Consider the following 22,815-nt stretch of genomic DNA (forward strand, 5'->3'; position numbering starts at 1 on the left):
CTCCAGATGTGCACGGCCCACGGCCAGGCCACTCCCTGTGAGTCAGCCAGTCTGCCTTCCTTCTTGGCGGGAACAGGATGCAGGGCCAAGAGGAGTCCATGGGTGCCCCCCCCATGCTCCCTGCTGCAGCCGCTTCCTCTCCCCCCCCCCCAGTACAGGAAAGTCTTCTTTGCCTGCCTCTCAGGGGAACTTGCAAAGGGGGGGGCTGAGCCCCAGGACAGCTGCCAGCCAGAATGCACAGGGAAGCCCCCCCCCCAAAGGAAGAGAGAGGACCTCCAGCCTCAGCAACAGTGGGGGGGGTGGGGGGGATAAAAGCCCCACGGCCCTAGGCAGGGGAGCAGCAGAAAGGGCAGAGGAGGAACCAAAAGAAAATCAAAGATGGAGTGAAGAGGGCATGGGGACAGGAGGAAATGCCATTCCAGGAAAAAGGAATGTGTTGGTCATCCGTGACTCTCTGCTGAGGGGCAGGGAACCTCACATGGCTAGAAGAGTAGCTTTTTCAACCCCAATTTTCTCTACCCAACGGAGTCTCAAAGCAGCTTCCGCTTGCCTTCCCCTTCCCTCCCCACAACAATCGCCCTGTGAGTGGCCTGACAGGACTGCTCTGTGAGAACAGTTTCTAACAGGACTGTGACTAGCTCAAAGTCACCCAGCTGGGTGGAAATCAACCCAGGCTCGCAAGATGAGAAACTGCCACTCTTAACTACCACACCAAGCTGACCGCCTAGTCTGAGAGGTATGTTGCTTGCCAGGGGCAAAGATTAAAGGTATCATGCATCGGACACAGAAACCAATCAACCCGTTTGTGATGCTCCATTCGTGGCCAGGAACACAGGGGCACATATGAAGGCTGACTAGGACGTTCTTGGGAGGCCGCTGAAACGCATGGGAGCACAAGCGGTTTCCTCTCCGATCCCGCCTGTCAGGGAAGAGGGACGAGTCGGGAGCCGAAGACCATGGCGATGAACCGCTGGCTGCGTTGTTGGTGCCGGCAGGTGGGCTATGGATTCCGTTCCTTGTAATTTTGGGAGGCTCCAGTTTCCCTGATGTGTGCTGGGAAAGAAACTCTGCTAAGCACCCAGAGTCAGCATCCTTTCTGACCTGCCTGGCTGACCATTAGATTGATCAAATGGTGGAAGAACCTACGCGAGGCTTGGCCAGACTCAACTCAAATACTGACCAACAAGCAAGAGCTGGCATTTGGGATGAAGGAGGTGGGGACCCTGGGGCGGGGGTGAACTTGTCCTTCCTGAATAACTTTTGAGATGGGGGTCCAAGGAAGTTTGTAGTCAGATGCATCTCTCAGCCGCACCCAACTTACAGGATGCCTGTCGTGGGAAGAGGGAGGGAGAGGCGTTTGGGAGCTGCTTGGGAGGATCTGCCTGGGCAAGATCTCCTCAGAGATCTTGCTAAGCAGGGTTGACCATGGCTAGTTGTTGGATGGGAGACCTCCAAAGGACACCAGGGAGGCTGGCTTGGAAGAGTTCATCCTAAAAAGGCTCCCAGAATAATCTCCAGGATGGGAAATTTTGGAATCTTATTTGTTTGTTTATTTATATTTTAATTTATAATACCGCTGCTCTTAAAGACTCGCGGCGGTTTACAATAAAAGAATAAAACAACCCAACCCATAAAATCCCCAATACATTAAAAGGTGTCTATTCATCGGAGCATGCCTTAGGATGCTTTGGGCTGATCCTGCCTTGAGCAGGGGGTTCGACTAGATGGCCTGTATGGCCCCTTCCAACTCTTTGATTCTGTGATTCTGTGATTCTATCTCACTACAACAAGAAAAGCTTCTTCAGATATGGGAGGAGTAAACGTGAGGTAAACGAGGCAGTAGGCCTACTGCTGGGAGAAGGTGGAGAGACTCTGACAGAAGACAGAGAGAAAGAAAGAATCAATACCTTTTTTGCCTGTTTTCCCCGGAAGAATATGGACACATCAAGGGATGGTAGGAGGCAAGGTATAGTGTCTAGGTGGCAGGTTGACATGGATGGAACAGTTATCAAGAGGTTGTCCTTCTGGCTGCGTTGGACGAGTTCAGATCCCCTGAACTGGATGGTGTGCAGCTGAGAGTGCTCAAAGAACTTTCTGGCAAGCTTGCAGAGCCCTTGTCCACCACCTTTATCACCCCTTGGAGGACTAGAGATGTGCCAAAATAATGGAGGAGGGCAAATGTCTTCAAAAAGAGACGTTGACCCAGGAAACTACAGATCTCAGTTGCAGGGAAGATAATGGAGCAGATTTTAAAGGGGGTGGTCTGGAAACGTTGGAAGGACCATTTGTTGATGCAGAGAAATCAGCACGGATTTCTCTCCAACAGGTCCTGCCAGACCAACCCGGTTTCTTTCTTTGACTGAGTGGTGGGCTTATGAGATCGTGGAAACTCAGTGGACGTTGCTTACCTGGATTTCAGTCAGGCTTTTGACAAGGTTCCCCAGGATGTTCTGATGGGTAAACCGGAGGGCTGCAGGCTGGGTTTTCGGACGGTTAGGGAGATAGGGAACTGGCTAGAAAGCCACACCCAAAGAATGGTTGTCAGTGGTATTTGACCAGAGTGGAGGGAGGTGAGCAGTGGGGGGGCCACAGGGCTCAGTACTGGATCTGGGACATGCTAGTAATAATCTACATGAGGGAGTGGAGGGACTCATTGAACTTCCAGATGACATCAAATTGGGGGGAAGAGGAGTAGAGGTGACGAGGTGCACGGCTATATCGAATGCCACTGGGGTTTCAAAGGAGGGGGGGTTGTAATTTATTGTGGTGTTTTTAAGCATTGTGACCCACCATGAGCCAGTGAATAACTGGGAGTGTCAGGTAATACATTGAAAAATAAATAAGATTTCTCCATTGGGGCACAAAACTAAGAATCACACATATTGATAGGAGAGACACTTCTGGGTGGCAGTGGACACGAGTGACATCTTGGGGTCCTTGTGGCCTGTAAGCTAAATATGAGCGGACAGCAGGAGGAGGCAGTAAAAAAGGCAAGGGCACTCTTGGGCTGTAGTAACAGATCACTTGGAGGAGGGCAGGGAAATGTTCCTGCTAGCAGCAGAGGAGAGGGCCTGTGGTAATGGGGGTTAAACTACATGCACAACAGTACTAGCTAACTATCAGGAAAAAGGTTTTCACAGAGGAGTTCAGCAGTGGAAGGGGCTGCCTCAGGAGGTGGGGAGCTCCCCCTCACTGGCCATCTTCAAGCAGCGGCTGGACAGATCCTTCTTCTGGATGCTGGAGGCTGATCCTGCACTGAGCAGGGGGTGGGACTAGATGGCCTGCATGGCCCCTTCCCACTCTAGGATTCTAGGAGTCTAGTTCAGCCGTGGAAGGGGCTGTCTAAGGAGGTGGGGAGCTCCCCCTCACTGGCGGTCTTCAAGCAGCGTCTGGACAGATCCTTCTCCTGGATGCTTGAGGCTGGTCCTGCACTGAGCAGAGGGTGGGACTAGATGGCCTGCATGGCCCCTTCCCACTCTAGGATTCTGTGAGTCTAGTTCAGCAGTGGAAGGGGCTGCCTAAGGAGGTGGGAGCTCCCCCTCACTGGCGGTCTTCAAGCAGCGTCTGGACAGATCCTTCTCCTGGATGCTTGAGGCTGATCCTGCACTGAGCAGGGGGTGGGACTAGATGGCCTGCATGGCCCCTTCCCACTCTAGGATTCTAGGAGTCTAGTTCAGCAGTGGAAGGGGCTGCCTAAGGAGGTGGGGAGCTCCCCCTCACTGGCAGTCTTCAAGCAGCGGCTGGACAGATCCTTCTCCTGGATGCTTGAGGCTGATCCTGCACTGAGCAGGGGATGGGACTAGATGACCTCCATGGCCCCTTCCCACTCTAGGATTCTAGGGGTCTAGGTCTGCAGTGGAAGGGGCTGCCTAAGGAGGTGGGGAGCTCCCCCTCACTGGCCGTCTTCAAGCAGCAGCTGGACAGATCCTTCTCCTGGATGCTGGAGGCTGATCCTGCACTGAGCAGGGGGTGGGACTAGATGGCCTGCATGGCTCCTTCCCACTCTAGGATTCTAGGAGTCTAGTTCAGCCGTGGAAGGGGCTGCCTGAGGAGGTGGGGAGCTCCCCCTCACTGGCGGTCTTCAAGCAGCAGCTAGACAGATCCTTCTCCTGGATGCTTGAGGCTGATCCTGCACTGAGCAGGGGGTGGGACTGGACGGCCTCTATGGCCCCTTCATACTCTAGGATTCTAGGAGTCTAGTTCAGCAGTGGAAGGGGCTGCCTGAGGAGGTGGGGAGCTCCCCCTCACTGGCCGCCTTCAAGCAGGGCTGGCCAGATCCAGATCCTGGATGCATGAGTCTGGGGGTGGGGGCTCTGCAGAATGCGATTGTCCTGAGGAGCTAAGTTGTTTGTATCCCTCCCGAGCTCCATCACTTCCCCAAATTCCACGCTTCTGAGGCATCCCCCCAAAAAACCTCCAGGAATTCCCAGTCTTCTTCCAGGTTCAGGACTTCCAAATATACCTGGCTGTTTTCATAACAATCCGGTGGACCACGGCCTGGCCGAAGAACGTCTGACAGTGTGCTGTTTGACAGTGTGCCTTCATGCCTTAGTAAGAGGACTCTCATATTTTGGAATGTGCGTTTCAGCAGCCAGAGATTAGGACTCTGTGAAAATTTCCACAGGCCAGGAAAAGGAACCTACAAAGTAGCTCTCAGAGGCTTTTTAGGCATCGTGTGGACTAAGGATTGGGGGGGGGGGGGCTATTTCAGGCAGCTGTTAACGCAACATATGTTGTCTATTAATACATAGGTTTTGAATAGGAGTCTACACCTTTTTGCACACAGGGATTTGTGTACTTCTGAGAGCACTCTCCGTTTGTTGTTCGGAGTCTCCAGGACCAGCCTGGACATAAACTTGAGCGCGTGGGTGACAGAGCGGCTGGCCCACTAGCCACCTCCCTTCCCCCCACACGCAGATGGGTGACAGTAATTCCTCACACCCACCCAAAACCGAAGGAGTTTCCCATCAGGCCACAAGCACAGTTTCTCACCTACATTTTGCTTTCTCCAGACAAACCCATCCCTTGCCTCCTAACTCTGGAGGCTCCATCAGCACATCGTCTCAGGGACTCAGCATTGCCCCGGGAAACAGATTCCCAACAAAACATGGGCATCTTGCCCCAGTCCTGGGTGGGTTTAGATCTGTGCAACCCCCCCCCCCCAACTCCTCCATGAAATGCTGGTCCGGCTGCTGCTGAATCCATAAACTCCCCCCCCCCCCAAGAAATACTCTTTTCTACTCCTGAGTTTCTTAGCCTGCCTTATTTGTGTTCTCTGTGTACCTCCTTATGCCTGTTGAACCCCTTTAATCCCCCTCAGAAGAAAGCATTTCCAGTTTCACAGCCGACAGACGTAGATCCCGAGTGTTCCCTCCCCCCTATCGTATCTGCTTACACTAAATCCCCCAAATTAAACCAGTCCTTCTATTGGTTAACTGCCACCCAACCACGGAGAACTGCCACTAGCCAAACACGTGGCATTTTCTGTCGTGACCCATTTTGTGGAACGGCCTTTCTAGAGTAGTCAGCAAGGCTCACTCAGACGTCTAATTCGGTTGTGGCAAGACTGAATGGTGCAAGAGGGCATGTTTCTATGCATCACACGCCTATAGGATGATGGAACGAACCATAGAGTTGGAAGGGACTCCAGGGTCATCGAGTCCAAGCACCCCCCCCCCACAATGCAGGAACTCACAACTACCTGCCTACCCATTGACCCCAATTTGGCTTACCTCTTATGACTTGGCCTCCAAACCCCTCCCCATCTTCATAGCCTCCTTTGGCCCTCGTGTTTCTCTACATCTTTCTTCAGATTTGATGCCCAAAACTGAACAGAGAACTCCAAGTGAGGTTTAACCAGAGCAAAGTGATAACATCACCTCACTTGATCCAGACACGATACTCCATTTGATACTACCCCAAATCCCAGTTGCCTTTTTAGCTACCACGTCACATGGCTAACTCATGTTCAATGCATGGCCTACTAAGACCCCCAGATCCTTTCCACACATACTACTGCCAAGACAAGCCCACCCAGGACACGTCTCCCCACATCTTTCTTCACTTGTGGTGCCCAAAACTGAACACAGGACTCCAAGTGAGGTCTAACCTGAGCAGAGTAAAACAGTAACATCACCTCATGTGATCTGGGCACGATACTCCATTTAATACAGCCCCAAATCCTTACTCTTTTAGCTACTGAGTCTCGCTGGTTCGGGGGGGGGGGCTTTCATAGAAGGAACAGGACTTCAGATGACCTCACAATATTCTGTATTGACTTGCTCACTGTCTTATTCCATTGTTTATCAGAAGTCTCATCTGATAGATTTACTCCCCACAATTCACGTGGAGTCTCAGTGAGAAAGATCGTAAGGGATCCTTTTCCAACCCTCCCTGTGAATATACCAGTCTAGGAGGGAGCCTGCTCACCTAGTTCAGGCTTAGTGTGAGGGAGAGTGCTTGCGCTGGGAAGCTCATGCCTTGAATCAATCTTTGTTAGTCTTAAAGGTGCTCCTGGACTCTGGTTTTGTCTTGTTGTGCTAGTTCTTATTGTCCCCAGCACAAGCAAAAACAATTTCCCCAGCAAGAGTAGTTCTGCAAATTTACTGAGGAACGGTGTCCTGTTTGCCGTCTCTTTCCCTTTGCTTTGTTCTGGCTCTGTGACATGACATTTATCCCTTTATTTTTTAATTTTCATTTTATTCCAATGTGATTTCCTCCCTCCCCTTTGCAGGCTTTTAAAATCAGGACTGTGGTCCCGCTGCTGCGGCTGCTCTTCTGGACAATTGTGCGCCTGGAAGATACACGGCAGGATCCGTGCTGTTTCGACTTCAACGCCTTCCTTTTCTCTTGACACAGATTTCCCCCCAGCCACTCATGCAGCTTGGAGGGGCAACACCGCAGCTAGGGGCCTGGCCAGAAGCACAAGGGTCCCCCCCCCCCCGGCCAGGCCCATGCCCTCCCCTGAAAGCTAGTCAGGCCCACCCACAGGTCCTGCCAGCAAATGCAGCCTGGCAGCAGCAGGACTCTTGCTTCAACCCGCCCCCCCCCCCCACCAGCTCCTAGCCTCCTTCACCGGGGGGGGGGGGGAGAGAAAAGGACCCTCTGAAGACCTCCGCCCAGAGCCAGTAATGCAAATAGGTGGAAGAAGCTCCAGGATTCAGACGGTTTACTGGTCTGGAACCAAAAAGCACCGTGTCAAAGAGCCCCCCCTCCCCCCCCGATCATCCACAGCAGTCGGGGTTTGGCTGCAGCAAGCTCTGCAGGAATTTGGCCAAGAGCACCGGTCCCTCCGATTCCTGCTCTTGCCACGGCCGCTGCCCCGCCAGGGACACTGGCCAGTCCAGCAGGGGCCCAACAGCGAGTAGGGCCAGGCCGCCTGCTCAGGTTTCCCACACTCGAGACCCCCTCCCTCCACCCCCCCAGTGAGCCCTGCCTCAAAACACGGGGCCAAAAGGAAGCCAACTGCCCCCCCCCCCCGGCCTTCCCTTTCCCTGCCCAGAAAGGACACTTTGGATCAGAAGGACACCAAGGTATTCCTGAGAGAGAGACCCCCTGAGCAAGCAGCGTCCCCACCCCACCCACCCACCCCCGGTCTCCGGCTGCTCTGTCGCGTGCCCCCTTCAGCGCCGCTTGGAGCGCTGGCAGGTGATGAGGTACTGGGGGTAGGCCTGGGTGTCGTTGAAGATGACGAAGATGGAGGGGGCCTGGAGGTCGTCCACCACACTGTCGTAGCGTCGCAGGGCAGCATCTCCTTCCCGGAGGGGGGGGGCTCGCAGCTGTGGGCTGCCCGTGGTATAGTCACCCACCAGAGTCCGTGTCACAAAGATGTGCTTGTTGCCGTCCACACTGCTGGGCGAGTACTGCTCCTGCACCGAAATGAAGGCCTGGACAGCAAAGTAGACCCCCAGGCCATAGCGCGTGGCTGCGGGACGGACAGACAGAGGGAGCCGGTGGTCAGTGGCCAGCGGGAGGGAGGGAGGGAGGGAGGGCCAGGGCGGGGAGGAAGCCAGGCGCGTGGTGGTGGCCCAAGCTACTTCCCTCTTTGTCGTTCCATTTCTTGTTTCTCTCTCACCTTTCTCCCCAGGGAGGATCCGAAGCTGCTTGCGTTGCTCTCCTCACAACAGCCCTAGGAGGTGTGACTGGCCCAAGGGGGATTCAGTCGGCTGCCAGGGCAGAGCGGGGATTCAGCTCCGGGGCCCCAGGGCCCTAGTCTGACCGTCTGGCCCTGTTTGGCTCAAACCTGAAGCCAACTTGAGGGCTCTTTGCCCCCTGGAGGAAGGACCCTTGCATGGCGGATGGATCCGGCCCCTGGGACCCTCCGCGGCTCATCCGTGACCTGGATTTTATTCCTGCTCCAAAGTAACTCGAGGGCACCCATTGAAGGTGACGCGCAGGAGAGTCCAGGAAAGGGCTCCAGCTGTGGAATTTGCTGCCAGGGGATGCAATGAAGGCTGCCAGAATAGATCCATGAAGGAGAGGTCTGTCAGTGGCTACTGGCCACGGGGGCTGAAGGGATCCTTCATGTTCAGAGGCACTAAACCTCTGAATCCCAGAGCCTGGGAAGGCCTCAGCCTGTATCCCCTCTTGTTGGCCTGCCAGTGGCCACCGGCTGGCCCCCGTGTGAGACAGGGTGCTGGACTAGATGCACTGCAGCATGTCATGGAGGCGTGGGAATGGGGGGGCTACCCTAGAGTGTCATGCCAAGTCCAGAGCCCCCCTCTGCTACTGAATCCCCCTGGGCCTAGACCACCTCACAGGGTTGTGGTTAGGACAGAACAGACAAGGGACGCCTCTCTGGATCAGAAGGACACCAAGACTCCCCCTGGGCAGAAAAGCAGGGGATAAGCCAAGCAAAAGCTGAGTTCCCCTCCCCCCAGCAGCCACTCACCATTCTTGCCGCAGAAGCTGCGGTTGAAGCCGAACTGGCAGATTTCGCGGCTGGACTGCTCCGTGGTGCCATGGTACAGGATCCTCTCCACATCCCGGTGCCCGCACGACTTCTCCATGGCCGCTCTCTTCAGCAGGTACTGGTGGTACAGGAGTGGATGCCACAGCTTCTGCACCTGTCGGGCGGGAGGCGGAGGGGGCAGGTCAGAGGGCAAGGCGGGCGGGGGGAGGGCAAGGGGGTGGAACGGCCACGTCCCCCCTGGGATCTGCTCAGCGACCAGGAAAGCAGCCGCTCCATCCGCTGAACCCTCGCCCGGTCCCCTTTGGCAAGGACTCCCTGGGGTCTCCCGGGACGGGCCCTGCGTGGCCAGCGACCTCCCCGGGAAAGCCGCAGGGCGAGAGGCTGGTGCGCCCCCGCAAACCTTGACAATGCGGATCTTGCTGTGGAAATCCTCCAGCGTGCTGTAGAACTGGCGCACGGTTGCCTGGAACTCCTCTGCGCCTTCGGCCAGCAGCATCAGCTTCACTTCGTCCCCTGGCAGGTCCGCAGGGCTGTGGGGAGCTGCCAGGGGGCGACAGTTGTGGCTCACCAGCGGAAGAGTCCCTCCCCCACGCCCACAGCCCGCCCCTCCAAGAACCGAGCCTTGGGGGCGGGGAAGAGCACCTACCCAAGTCAGCCATGGGACGCTCCGTGCGGCCAATGGGCAGCGTGTGCGCGTGGCCAATGTTGTACTCTTCCATGCGCTCAAAGTCAATGGTGAAAGGCTGCCCGTCAAAGAACACGTCCACCCGCTTGTGCCCTTGGCACCAGGCCTGCTCCAGGAGGGCGCTGGCCTCTGCAGAATACGGGGTGGGGGATCCCTGCCCGGAGGCCTCCCAGTGCACCCAGCGGATGCCCCCAGAGCCCCGGGCCATCTCTGCCCGCAGCAGCCGGGTCAGCAGCAGCGCGAGGTCACGGCTGGCGGCCACGGGGTAATCGGCAAAACCACGGACTGTGGCCACGGCACCGTCCAGCGCAATTTTCACGGCATGCTTGCGTTCCAGGTGGGCCAGGTAGCTGAGGCAGAGGGGGGGCAGCGAGCAGAGGGCATCGTTGTGCACAGTCTCTTCCCGCAGCTGCCCCTGCAGCGCCACCTCCAGCTGCTGGGCCAGGCCGGCCGCCTCCCCCTCCGAAGAAGTGCAGAGGACCAGCGGGGCCGAGTCAGCAGACTGCTGCGCCTCCTCCAGGGAGATGCTGAGCCCTGCCTGGAGGGCGGCATCGGAATCCGCCTCCTCGGCCCTCTCCTGCTGGTACGAATGCAGGGAGTCCGCCAGGGCCCGGCGCAGCTCCTCCTCCTCCTGCCCGGCGCTGTCCATCGACTGCTGAATGGCCAGCAGCAGCTGGGCCTCCTCCGCCCCAGGAAACAGGGGCCCGCCCTCCAGGCTCTCCTCGGCCTTCTCCTCCCCTGCAGGGGGCGCCACCGCCTCTGGCTCCGGCGCACAGTAAAGGTCCACCAGTTCCCCCTCGGCGCTGCCCACCGACCGGGCTTCCTCCTCGGCATAAGCAGGGGCCTGGCCTGGCTGAAGAGCCGCCAGCAAGCCCTGGATCTCTTCTGGGGGGAAAGAGGGGCAGACCAAGGGCCCTGGCTGGGGCGCAGAAGGGACACAGCTGGGGCTTCCCCAAGGGCACAGCACTGTCCCCCTCCCAGTTGGTAACGGAGCATCACAGGATGGAGATCCTCTGGCCCCCCGTGGGGAGGAGCACTGAGCCAACCCTGGCCCTAGAGGAACCCCCCCCCCCCCCGAGCCTCTCCCGGGCCCCTCACCTGTGCTGGCCACCCCCTGTGGGTCCCGGGGCAGGGCGTCCAAGTGCGGCAAGGGATCTCGACGGCAGCTGAGGGCCAGCGGGGCCCGAGAGAGTTCCAGCTCGTGCTGTGGAGACAGGGCCCGGGAGAGGGAGGCACTGGCACCAGGGGTCCCTCTCGTGCCCCGCCTGGGCCTTGGCCATCTCCCTTTGTGGGCAGGGGGCTGGCCTGACCCCCCGGAGGGCTCGTACCTGCATGAGGAGGGGACTCCAGCGGACCCTCTCCAGCCCCACGACGCCGCGAAAGCGCCGCTCCAGCTCCTCCACCGCCTGCTGGCCACGCCCATCCAGGAGGAAGCGGCTGATGCCGGGCAGCTGCAGGGTCAGGGCCTGGGTGTGGATGGCCCCCGCCAGGCTCTGCAGCAACTCAGCGGCAGCTCGGCAGGCCCCCGCCTCCCCGCTCAGCTGCCGGAGAAAGGGAGGCGCAGAGTCAGCCCTTCGGACCTGGGGACCGCTGCCTTCCCTTTCTCACCCAGCCGCAGAAATGCCGCCGCACTCACCCATGTGGCTATGGGACTCCCCCAGAGGGGACCGCAATGCATGTGGGCCCAGCCCCCCTCCCCACAGGGAGCCCTGCCAAAGCAGAGTGGCGGCTGCAGCTCCAAGACAAGCACGCCGAGGGAAGCACCTACACGGCATCCATCCGTGGGACTGCCCCTGGGCCGCAGGCAAAAAGGGACAGGCCGATTCAGGGGTGGCGCCATGTTCAGAGGCACTAAGCCTCTCAGCCAACCTCAGGGGAAGGCTGGCTCCTCTCTGCCCTGTTGGGGAGATGGGAGGCTGGACTAGAGGGACCCTCACCAGCATCTTTGGAGGAAGGGGCCTGTGGAACCCTCAACCCTGCTTCTTCTGGGATGCAATGACTGGCGGGAGGCGGGAGGGAGAAGGGAAAGGCACTCTGTACACGCTGATGTCCACACGCCTGAGGCCCAGGAATGAAAGGACTTTCTGGGCTGCTGCCTGAGATCTGGGCTTGCAAGGGCTGAGCAGGTGGGAGGGGGGCTCGCTCACCCGTAGGCCCGTGACATCAGCGCCCTCCAGTGGCAGCAGGGTGACGTTGGCAAGGCCAGCCAGAATCTCCTGGTGGTAGAGCTGGAGGTAGCGCAGGGGGCCCGCCTCCATGGCCACCACCGTCTCGTCCGGCACGCCGTCTTGCAAGAAGGCCGTAAGGCGTGCCATGTTCTCCTCCTCCAACCCGCGCAGCGTGAGGCCCTCCAGGTGCGCACCGCTCTCTGCCAGGCACACGACGCAGCACCGCAGCTCTGCCTGTACCTGGGCCCAGTGGGGCGAAGCCAAGGCCAGGAGCTGCCTCTCCGAGACGGCCACGGAGAAGGGGGCCAGCACCCAGCCCAGGAAGGCCGTCACCTGACGGGCCACAGAGGGCCTCAGCGCCACCACCAGCACCTCCTCCTCCGTGGGGATGCAGCGGGCCCCCAGCCCCTTCTCAGCAAGCAGCTCCACCAGGCGCTCCGCGACATCCTCCCGACGCAGGAAGCCCAGGACCCAGCCGGAGAAGGGCAGGCGCTCCTGGACCACGCCCCAGAAGGCTGCTTCGACGGCCGCACGCAACTGGCGCTGGTGGGCTGCGTCCCCCCCGGAGATGCACAGCCCAGCCCCCTCCAGGTGAAGTGCGCACTCTGGGACCGAAGCCCCCAACTCCCGCAGGACCACTCGTGATTCCAGTAGGCACCGCAGGGCTGGCTCAGGGAGGGGCACGCTCAGCGCAGGGGCCTCTGCTTCCTTCAGGCCGGCTGCGGCCTCTGCCTCCGGCTCCTCGTCTTCGGGGGGCTCCAGGAAGTCATAGTGCGGGCAGACGTCCAAGTGGTGGCCCTGGAGCTGATGGGCTCTCTGCAGCACCTGCCCCACCACTGCACAGAGAGGCCAAAGTGTCAGGGACAGCCCCTGCCTGGGAGGGAAACCCTTCCCGGACTCCCCCAGCAGCTCTGCCTCCCCTGGGCAGGCCAAGAGCCTACAACGGGGCTGCAATGCCTGGTGGACCTTCTCCATCCTCCTGGCCCACGGACGAGCCTCTGCCCCCAAGGTTGCTGGTGTGCCCTCCCACACGGGAACCCGCCAGAGCTCAGCCAACCACACACCACAGAGAGAAGCCCTGTGTGGCTGGCTGGCTGGGGAAGGGGCCAACCACCATCCTGGCCCAGTCCTGCCTGGGGAGAGCTCAGTCCTGCAGGAGCAACAGTGTCTGCCGGCCAGGGAGGGGAGAGCACTGCTCCTGTGACCCACGGGCAAGCGGGTACCTTCCTGCCACAAGGCTGCATCTTCCTGAGGTACTGAGACCTCACCGGGATCCTCCCCCAGCCACACAGGGGAGAGATGGGGAGGACACGTGGGCTGGGTGGGCAGAAGATGCGCAGCTCCCAATCCCAAACCTCACAGGGGAGCCCTCCGCAGCCCACCCCTGCCCCATCACGTAGAGTAAAGCGGTACCATCACCTCCCGTGATCTGGACATGATACTCCGTTTGATACAGCCCAAAATCCCATTTGCCTTTTTAGCTACTGAGTCAAACTGCTGACTCATGTTCAATGTATGGTCTACTAAGACTCCTAGATCCTTTTTGCACATGCTACTGCCAAGACAAGTCTCCCCCATCCTATATTGGTGTATTTGGTTTTTCCTACCTAAATGCAGAACTTTACATTTGTCCCTGTTGAACTTCATTTTATTCAGTTTAGCCCACTTCTTGAGCCTATCAAGATCATCCTGTATTCGGTTGCTGTCTTCAGTTGTGTTTGCTACCCCTCCCAGTTTAGTATCGTCTGCAAATTTAATAAGTATCCCCTCTAATCCCTCATCCAAATCATTTATAAATCTGTTGAACAACAGAGGCCCCGGGACAGATCCCAGGGGCACTCCCCCCAGGCACAGACGGCTTTCGTCTTGCCACTAAGGAGTACAGCCGGACCAGTAGGGGGACCCCCCCCCCAGCAAAGCCTACCCCTCCCCCGCCCAGTCCTGGACCAGAGGCACCCCTTATCCAGCCACAGGGCAGAGCTGCCAGCTTCCTTGGGGGGGGGAGGGGGCTGCCAAGAGACTCCTCCGGCTGTGCTAACAGTGCCAACCCCCCCCCCCCTCACCTGCAGGGTCGTGGAAGGAGACAACGCCCACGGTGGCCCCTCGCAGCAGCCTCACAGCCCGCACGGGGCCCCCGCCGCTCCGCTTGCTCTCGAAGTAGAGCTCCAGCAGGTCCTGGCTCAGGGGGCCGGCCCCGCAAGAGCTCACCAGGAGGCTGTCCGTCTGCTCCACCCAGTCCAGTGCCAGGCAGGCATTCTCCAGGGGCAGCTCCTGCACACGCTTGGCCAAAGCCAGGAACTCTGCCGGGGCAAGGCGGTGGAGGGGGCCTGAGTCGTCGACCTCGCAGGCCCAGGCAGGTCACAGCCCCCCCCTCCCCCCAGGCGCTGCCCTCGAGCCTCCTGGGCCCCGGAGCGGGGCTGAGTGCCCGAAGGGCGAAGCCCCAGCCCGTCCCCGCCTACCTGCGCGGCTGAGCGGGGCGGGCAGCTGGAGGAGCGCCTGGTCCCCGGCGGGGCTGCGTCGGACGGCGCACGGGCCCCTCTCGGCGCCCACCAGGCGCTCCACGTAGAGCTCGAGGAGGTCCGCGCCGCTCTGCGGGCTCAGTCCGCGCAGCACCAGCCGGGCGTCGTCGCGGGGGGCGGCCGGCAACACCGTCAGCGGGGCCTCCAGCAACGCGTGGCCGCCGTCGCGGGAAAGGACGCGCGCCGCGTCTGCGGGACGGAAGAAGGGGCGGCCGGGCAGGCAGGCAAGCCCCGACCCGTCAGGCGCAGAGCGGAGGGGCGCCCCGGCCCGGCTTCCCCACCCGCCGCCCAGGCCATGCCCGGCGCCCCCTCCGCGGCCCTCCGCCCCGCTCACCGTCAGGCCTCTCGAAGTCGAGGCGGGCGCGGCTGCCCCTCCGCCGGCAGCCCTGCACCGGCCCCCCGCCCGAGCGGCGCCGGTTCTCGAAGTAGAGCACCAGCAGCTCGTCCGCCACCTCGGGCGGCACCCCGCGCACCTCCACCGACGCCATCCCGCCGCCAAGGCGAAGGCGAAAGCGAAAGCGAAAACGCTGGGCGGGCGCTGCTCTCGGCGGCGGGAAGCGGCACTGCAGCGCCAGCGGCACGGCCGGGGCGGGGCGGGGCTCGGAGGCGCGGCGTCACCGGAACAACAGCCCCGCAGGCAGGAGCCTTAGCCCTGGAAGGCGGGCGAGTCTTAGGGGCCCTTGGGTTGTGCGCCACGAAGTACAAAGCAGCAAGGACCCGCCGCGCTTCTCCGAGAGGCCGGAACGTGCGCTGGATGGATTCTAAAACACGGAACGAAACGGCTGCCCCGGCACCAGAGAGGAGGTCTGGCAGATCTGTTCTGCTCTTGAAAATGCTCTCCTCTGCAGAGACGTAAACTGCATTGCATAGGACCACAGGTCATATTTTGCAACTCGAAAACGCACAAAAATAAAATACAAATTTAACACACCAAAAAAGAGATGTATACAATATGCAAGATACCCAAGTAAAATAATATATCTAACTTAAGAGCTTTTACCAAACATTTAAAATACCTAAAACAATAGAGAGGCACTGGCACCAGGGGTCCCTCTCGTGCCCCCGCCTGGGCCTTGGCCATCTCCCTTTGTGGGCAGGGGGCTGGCCAGAGGGCTCGTACCTGCAAGAGGAGGGGATATTGCTACGCTCAATATGCCAGCAAATTTGGAAAACTCAACTGACCACCGGATTGGAAAAGGTCAGTTTACATTCCAGTCCCAAAGAAGGGAAATGCCAAAGAATGTTCAAACTACCGCACCATTGCACTCATTTCTCATGCTAGCAATGTTATGCCCAAAATCCTCTGGCTAGGGACTACTCATCAAGTTTGCAGATTACACCAAATTGGGAGGACTGGCAAATACTCCAGAAGATAGAGACAGAGTTCAACGAGATCTGAACACAATGGAAAAATGGGCAAATGAGAACAAAATGCAATTTAATAAAGATAAGTGTAAAGCTAGTGGTGGTGACAGCATTCCAGTTGAACTATTCAAAATCTTAAAGGACGATGCAGTAAAAGTGCTACACTCAATATGCCAGCAAATTTGGAAAACTCAACAATGGCCACAGGATTGGAAAAGGTCAGTTTACATTCCAATCCCAAAGAAGGACAATGCCAAAGAATGTTCAAACTACCGCACCATTGCACTAATTTCTCATGCTAGCAAAGTTATGCTCAAAATCCTACAAGCTAGGCAATATGTGGACCGAGAACTTCCAGAAGTACAGGCAGGATTTCAAAGAGGCAGAGGAACTAGAGATCAAATTGCCAACATACGCTGGATCATGGAGAAAGCTAGGGAGTTCCAGAAGATCATCTACTTCTGCTTCATTTACTATGCTAAAGCCTTTGATTGTGTGGAGCACAACAAATTGTGGCAAGTTCTTAAAGAGATGGGAATACCAGAGCATCTTATTTGTCTCTTGAGAAATTTATATGCAGGTCAAGAAGCAACAGTGAGAACCGAGCATGGAATCACTGATTGGTTCAAAATTGAGAAAGGAGTTTGGCAAGGCTGTATACTGTCGCCTTGCCTATTTAACTTGTATGTAGAGCACATCATGAGAAAGGCGGGGTTAGATGAGTCACAAATTGGGATCAAGATTGCAGGGAGAAATATCAACAACCTCAGATATGCAGATGGAATATTGGCTTTCTAATGGCAGAAAGCGAAGAGGAACTAAAGAGCCTGTTGATGCGGGTGAAGGAAGAGAGTGCAAAAGTTGGCTTGAAACTTAACATCAACGAAGATCATGGCATCCAGCCCTCTCAGGTACAGGTACAGGTATCTCCTGTGCAAGCACTGAGTCATGTCTGACCCTTGGGGTGACGCCCTCTAGTGTTTTCATGGCAGACTCAGTACAGGGTGGTTTGCCAGTGCCTTCCCCACCAGCCCTCTCAATTCCTGGCAAATAGATGGGGAAGAAATGGAGGTAGTGACAGATTTTATTTTCCTGGGCTCCAAGATCACAGCAGATAGGGACTGCAGCAAAGAAATTAAAAGATGCTTGCTCCTGGGGAGGAAAGCTATGGCAAATCTAGGCAGAATCCTAAAAAGCAGAAACATCACCCTGCCAACAAAAGTGCGTCTAGTCAAGGCTATGGTCTTCCCAGTTGCAATGTATGGCTGTGAAAGTTGGACCATAAGGAAGGCCGAGCGTCAAAGAATTGAGGCTTTTGAACTCTGGTGCTGGAGAAGACTCTTGCGAGTCCCTTGGACTGCAAGGCGAACAAACCGGTCAGTCCTAGAGGAGATCAGCCCTGACTGCTTCTTTGAAGGCCAGATCCTGCAGATGAAACTCAAATACTTTGGCCACCTCATGAGAAGGAAGGACTCCCTGGAGAAGAGCCTAATTCTGGGAGCGATTGAGGGCAAAAGAAGAAGGGGACAACAGAGAATGAGGCGGCTGGATGGAGTCGCTGAAGCAGTCGGTGCAAACTTAAATGGACTCCGGGGAATGGTAGAGGACAGGAAGGCCTGGAGGATCATTGTCCATGGGGTCGCGATGGGTCGGACACGACTTCGCACCTAACAACAACAACAAAACAATAGACTGAGTCATTGTTGTTGTTAGGTTGTTAGACTGAGTAATACTGGCCCTTATTTTTTCACTGCCGTAGCAAATAAAGACATTCTGTAGGAGATATTAAAATCAGTATCTGACTGCCAAGATTTCAGCTTATCTGAAGCAGAGACAGCTTTTAAGCCAAGATTGCCCTGTTATGGACCATGTAGTGCAGTGGTTCTTAACCTTCCAAATGCCGCGACCTTTTAATATAGTTCCTCATGTTGTGGTGACCCCCCAACCATAAAATTAGGCAAGGGTTCTTTCACATAAATTAAACCAAAACTGACCAATGGTGTGAAGATCCATTGTTCATTATTATTGTATATAAGTTGGTTATAAATTGGTGGGCACCTTCAGGAGAAGCAGCAACAGTGGTGGCGCCCCCCCCCCACCAAGCTGCTTGTCCTGCTGCAACCCCTGTGAAAGGTCGACCTCCAAAGGGGTCCCGACCCCCAGGTTGAGAATCACTGATGCAGTGTAAAATTCACAAGACCACAACAAAGCCAGCTAGCAGCAAGAGGGTTTATTTAGAATAGAACAGATGTTTGCAACCATCGATACGTCCTCTGAAAGTCTGTGACAGAACAGCTCATTTTTCAGACCTTGATACGTCATCATGATGTTTCCTCCTTCACTGTCCCTTTGACCAATCAGGTCGATGACGAAGGGCATACAGTCTTCCCTATCACAGATGGATATATGTCTTATTACAATTTTCTCTCTTTGTTTTACAGTTACTTTCCTTTTAAGGTACACATTTCCTATTTTGAAGTAAGCTCATCTATAGATATAATGCAGCTGTTGTTGACATCAACAAGGCTATTTCAAAAGAAATGGATTTATTTCTCCAAAGCTTAGCCCTGGACACTTCAGCATTTCTCCAGTCATTCATGAACTTAAAACGAACTATGTATAACATATGGCTAAACTGTGTGTGCGTGGCCAAACTGTGCTCCACAAATCTATATAATCCATATCAGCCCCATCTATAAACTGAGCCCTAGGCTGCGAGTACAAAGGACACTCAAGATAATCACGTGGTAAATCTTCCACAACTAACTGACCACATCGACCATCCTGCTGGGCTTCCCTTGGGTGCCAGGGCCCTCCTCTTTGCCCCCCGGGACAACCCGGAGACAGGCATGCCAGCCCCCCTCCCCCTGCCCCGGGGTAGGTCCAGGGCCTCTGGCCTCCTGCTTCCTAGAGAAGCTCAGTTGTCCTCTGCAGAGGCATCGGGCAAGGCTGGGCCCATTTCGCAGGTATGCCCACGGTAGGGAGCCCTGCAGAGGCAGACCCCGCACTCACAGGTCCCTCTGCCATGGCAGATCTGCCCGTTGGGTGCTTCACACAGGGAGGGGCCCAGGGGACATGCGCAAGCCTCACCTGAGTAGTCTGGCCAGCACTCGCACTCCCCACAGACGCAGCGGCCGTGCCCGCCACAAAGCAAGCCATTGGCTCGCGCACAGCTGAAGTTGTCGCACTGGCAAAATTTGCCTGAGTGCTGTTCCTCGGGGTTCTCTCTTTTCTGGCACACGCACCGCCCACAAACACATTCCCCATTGTTACTGCAGACCTCGCTGCTATTGGGGGCCCGGCAGGAGGCCCCTAAGTCCTGCCTGCCCCCTTCCCCTGCGCTGCACTCACAGTGCCTGCCATACCGTCCTGGCTGGCACTTGCAAGCCCCACACGCGAATGCTGACCCATGGCACTGGGGGCTGCTGGGAGCTCCATCACTCTGGCAGGGACAGTCACAGATGATGGCCAGCTGGATGGCCAGCTCCTCAGCAGAGCCCCGCGGCTGGATCCGTAGGCTCTCCCTTGGCTCTCCCTCTGGGCACTGCGTGGCGGTGACGGTCACCTCAAAGGTGATCTCCTCTCCCGCTGGAACAGGAGTGCCCCTCCTCCCCCCCCTCCCGGCAGCTCCTTCTCCATCCCTGCAGTGGGACTGGTACTTCACGGCGGGCTGGCTGGTGCTCTCCCAAGCAGCCTCTGAAGACAAGGAGCAATAGGCAGCGAGGAGGACGTGCCGCGTGATGCTGTCGGCGTCCGAGGACAGCGTTTCCACGGCGGAGTTCGGAATCCTCCTCTCCAGCTCCTCGTAAACAGGCTGCACATCTGGTGTCACGGCAAAGATGACCTGGATATGGTTTTGGCTGAGCAGCTGAGCCAGGTGAGCAATGGAAGGCGGCCCATCACAGGTACACAGCGACCCGCCCTCATCCAAGCGGCACAGCCCGTCGCTCGGGAGGCCGGCTCCTGCGCCATCCCCCTCTCCGGCTTCAGCGGGGAATCCTGCATCCGTGGAAACCAGCAGCAGCCGAGTGGCGGCTCGCCTCCACCCGAGGCAGGAGGGACAAGCAGCCACTTGCAGGATCGCGTGGGACCCACTGCCAGGAGGATCCCAGCTTGCATAAACCTCTTGTTGCCCCAGGAGATCCTCAAAGAGCGTTTCGTTGGGGGTCAGATGGAGCACGTGTCTGTACCTGAGGGGACTGGAACAGTTCAAGCCATGGGGACAGGGGTTCTCTTGGGCAAGCCTTTCAATTCCCCCCCCAAAAAGGCCAAAACCAATCCGAAAATCAGAAGTGATGTTTCTCAGCGTAGTCCTGAGAGAAGCCACAAATCTCTTGGCGTCCTGCAAGGGCCCTTCTGTGGTGTTGGAGAAACCCATCAGGTAATAGAGATCGACTGGGGGATCTTGGGCTACTGGCAGACTCAGAGACACGGTCTGCGGCTCCCCGACCCGTAACTTTATCAGCACCTCTTGTGGCTGGGAGGGAGCGGGCCCTTCTCTCTGGGGTTGCTCAGCCCCCTCGGGCACACCAGCCAGGACTGTGCCTCTGTGCTGGGGCAGCACTACGGAGCCCCGCGGGTTTTCGATCTCTCCTGGGCTGCAGCCGCGCCTTTCCAAAGCTGCAGCCTCATCACATCGGGCAGAAGCCAATTCTTCCGGTGTGAAAAAGTGAGGGTCTTTGCACCAAGCGCAGTCTGGTCCTGCCTGCAGGCAGGCGGCACAGGATATTGCTGCCGTGCAGTTGTTCCCCTGGTGCTGGCCGAGCCCCCAGCCCACCAGACAGCAGAAGAGTCCGGCCCAGAGGACCTGGCGGGAACACTGCTGCGCCATGGCCGTGCCCTCCTCGCCCTCCGTGAAAGAAAGAGGGCTCCCAGTCCTGGAGGCAGGGGCCCTGCTGATCTTCACTCTCCGTGTTCCTGTATGCGTTGCTGGCCCCACAGCCAAGGGGAGGGGCGGGGACTACGTTGCGCCACTCCAGATGTTCCTCGTTTAGGCAGGGGGGACATTCCTGTGATGTGCCCCAGTTGTGTAAGATCTGGGTTGCTCTGCATTAGCAGGCCAGCAGAGGGAGAAGCAGCGTTGGTTTTCACCCCCTGCTTTTCACTGCCCAAAGGAGTCTCAAAGCGGCTTCCATTCGCCTTCCCTTCCTCTCCCCACACCAGACACCCTGGGAGGGAGAGCTGTGAGAGAAACTGCCCTCTGAGCAGCCATGAAAGGTCTGTGACTAGCCCAAGGTCCACCCAGCTGAGTGCATGTGAGGGAGGAGCGGGGAATCTAGGCAGCTCGCCAGAGTGGAAGCTGCCACTCCTAACCACACCACCAGAGAACTCATGGCTTCCCCTGGCACCGTTCCCTCCACCAGGTCCTCTGCTTGGGCTGCTCCCGCTCCCCTAAGTGGCCTGGTCACTCCCACATGCCCCGTGTGCTTAGTGTGGCTTTGGTGAGGCAGCAGTGCTGAAGGAAACGCACTCTGCATGCGTGCAGGGACCCTGTCCTACCAGGAGCCCAAGGAACAAGAAGGCAGCTACTGAGGCATGGTGGTGGGGCAGGGTGTATGCGGGGGGGGGGAGGGTTGTCTGAAAGGCTGCCCAGGTGCCTGCGCCACGGGTGGGGGGGGACAGCTCTTTTGGTGCCCGGTATCCACTGGTGGCAGAAGGTGGCAAATGACAACTCAAGGTAGAAGGGTCGCATTTGCATACTGGGAGACGTTTAAGAGCATAACGAACATCATCTGCTCCATTAAAGGGTCTGCATAACCAGCACGGCGAGCAAGCAGCCGAGGGATCAAGCCACTGAGCTGGCATCTGTTGGCTCTGCCCACACGGACCTCAAAGCGGGGCAGGAGCAGAACCAGGCCTAGAGCATCTGTGATGGAACGGGCCCACTTTTGCTTTGCGAGCCCTGTTCCGCCGTGCCCATCCCCTTTTCTGGCTGGTTGCTGTTATGGATCATGCCGTGTAAAATTTACAAGACCACAACAAAGACAGCTAAGCAGCAAGAGGGTGGATTTAGGATACATGTTTGCAAGCATGGAGAGAAAGCTAATTGGTGCATTCTCTGAAGTCTGCATCAGGGCAGCTCCTTTTTAAGACCTGGAGATGTCATCATGAGGTATCCTGACGCTCACTCCCTATCCGTCCCTCTAACCAGCCAGGTTACGCGGAGGGCTTCCCGTCCCTCCGACGAATATATCTATCACCGGCGAATATATCTTATTTCATATACTTTTTTTATAGAGAGAGAGAGGCGACATTCAGGTGCTATAAAAACCTCCTGTTTTGTAGCAATTATGGCTGCTCCATTCCACTTTTGTCAAATTCAAGGTTACCGTCAGAGATCAAGAAGCAGCCATCAATGAACTTAAAGGGCTCTCCGTGTGACCTAAGTGAGAACCCTGGACAGGCTGCAGCTAAAGGGTGTGTGAGACTCGATTGTGTCCATCTTTACAAGCCATCTCATGGCCGAGGTCTTTCTGGGGAAGGCCGCCCCTCGGGTCGCCACCTGCGCCTCTAACTCCTGGGCCCCCCCCTCGCCTCGTGTCTCGCTCAGCCCCGCCCGGGAGCCCCGCCCTTGGGCCTGGCCCCCCCTCTCGAAGGATGCTGCTGCTGCTGCTGGAGGCTCCATCGGGCGGCGTCTCCCTGGGCGCGGGGCGGGGGGCTCGCCTGGGCCCCCGACTCAAGAGGGCGAGCCCGAAGCCGGCGGCCCTTCCCGCCCCCCCCCCCGGATTCCCTCTCGCCCGGCCGAGCCCTCGCAGGAAACCCGCCCCCCACGCCCCCCCACCCCCGGCGACACCGCGAGGGGGCCGACTCCCGCCCGGGAGAGTCCCACGGCTCCCGGCGGGAGGCTGGCATGCGGCGAGGGGCTTTCCTCCGCTCGGCCAGGGCAGGAGCCCCCCCCACCCGAGGCGCCTCCGGGGTCTTCCGAGGGGGCGGGATTGGCACGCAGCCCTCCAATCAGGGATTCCCGCGCTGCCACCCCCCCGGCCCCCACGGACCGCGGCCTCTCTTTCCTCTCTCATTGGTGAGGAGCCTTGTCAATCAGAGCCGCGCCTCTTCCGGGACCCGGCCGCCTTCAATCCCATTGGTTGGTTCCATTGCGGACTTCGCTCCCGGCCCCGCCTGGCGTCTTCGGCCGTCGCCGGTTCGCCCAAAGACCCGCTTCTCACG

General features: G+C 57.8%; 1 protein-coding gene and 1 pseudogene across 3 annotated transcripts; both read right to left on the bottom strand.

Annotated features, from left to right (window-relative positions):
* Positions 1-6,665: 6,665 nt before the first annotated feature.
* Positions 6,666-14,862, bottom strand: PARP10 (poly(ADP-ribose) polymerase family member 10). 3 transcript variants are annotated; one of them, XM_077353483.1, is made up of 10 exons: positions 14,618-14,862; positions 14,224-14,472; positions 13,828-14,064; positions 11,744-12,600; positions 10,925-11,137; positions 10,695-10,800; positions 9,558-10,478; positions 9,312-9,451; positions 8,891-9,065; positions 6,666-7,924 (listed from the first exon to the last, which is right to left on the bottom strand). In XM_077353483.1, exons 1-10 carry the CDS (start codon positions 14,769-14,771, stop codon positions 7,623-7,625), a joined length of 3,354 nt encoding a protein of 1,117 aa, XP_077209598.1. In that variant the 5' UTR covers positions 14,772-14,862; the 3' UTR covers positions 6,666-7,622. The 3 variants fall into 3 exon arrangements, with proteins under 3 accessions (XP_077209598.1, XP_077209597.1, XP_077209599.1); XM_077353482.1 differs by having other exon boundaries at positions 9,558-10,481; positions 14,618-14,861; XM_077353484.1 differs by lacking the exon at positions 14,224-14,472 and having other exon boundaries at positions 9,558-10,481; positions 14,618-14,861.
* A 3,001-nt stretch (positions 14,863-17,863) lies between these two features.
* On the bottom strand, positions 17,864-21,187 carry LOC143845250 (integrin beta-1 pseudogene; annotated as a pseudogene).
* Between the last annotated feature and the right edge of the window lie 1,628 nt (positions 21,188-22,815).

The sequence above is a fragment of the Paroedura picta genome, chromosome 9, assembly GCF_049243985.1.
Source record: "Paroedura picta isolate Pp20150507F chromosome 9, Ppicta_v3.0, whole genome shotgun sequence".
In the NCBI taxonomy this organism is placed as follows: Eukaryota; Metazoa; Chordata; class Lepidosauria; order Squamata; family Gekkonidae; genus Paroedura; species Paroedura picta.

Coding starts and splice junctions, on each gene's coding strand:
- PARP10 (XM_077353482.1), bottom strand. CDS start 14,771: ATGGCGTCGGTGGAGGTGCGCGGGGTGCCGCCCGAGGTGGCGGACGAG. Junction 14,065..14,223: donor CGCCCCGCTCAGCCGCGCAG/GTAGGCGGGGAC, acceptor TTGCCCCGGCAG/AGTTCCTGGCTTTGGCCAAG. Junction 10,482..10,694: donor ACAGGGGGTGGCCAGCACAG/GTGAGGGGCCCG, acceptor CTTTCCCCCCAG/AAGAGATCCAGGGCTTGCTG.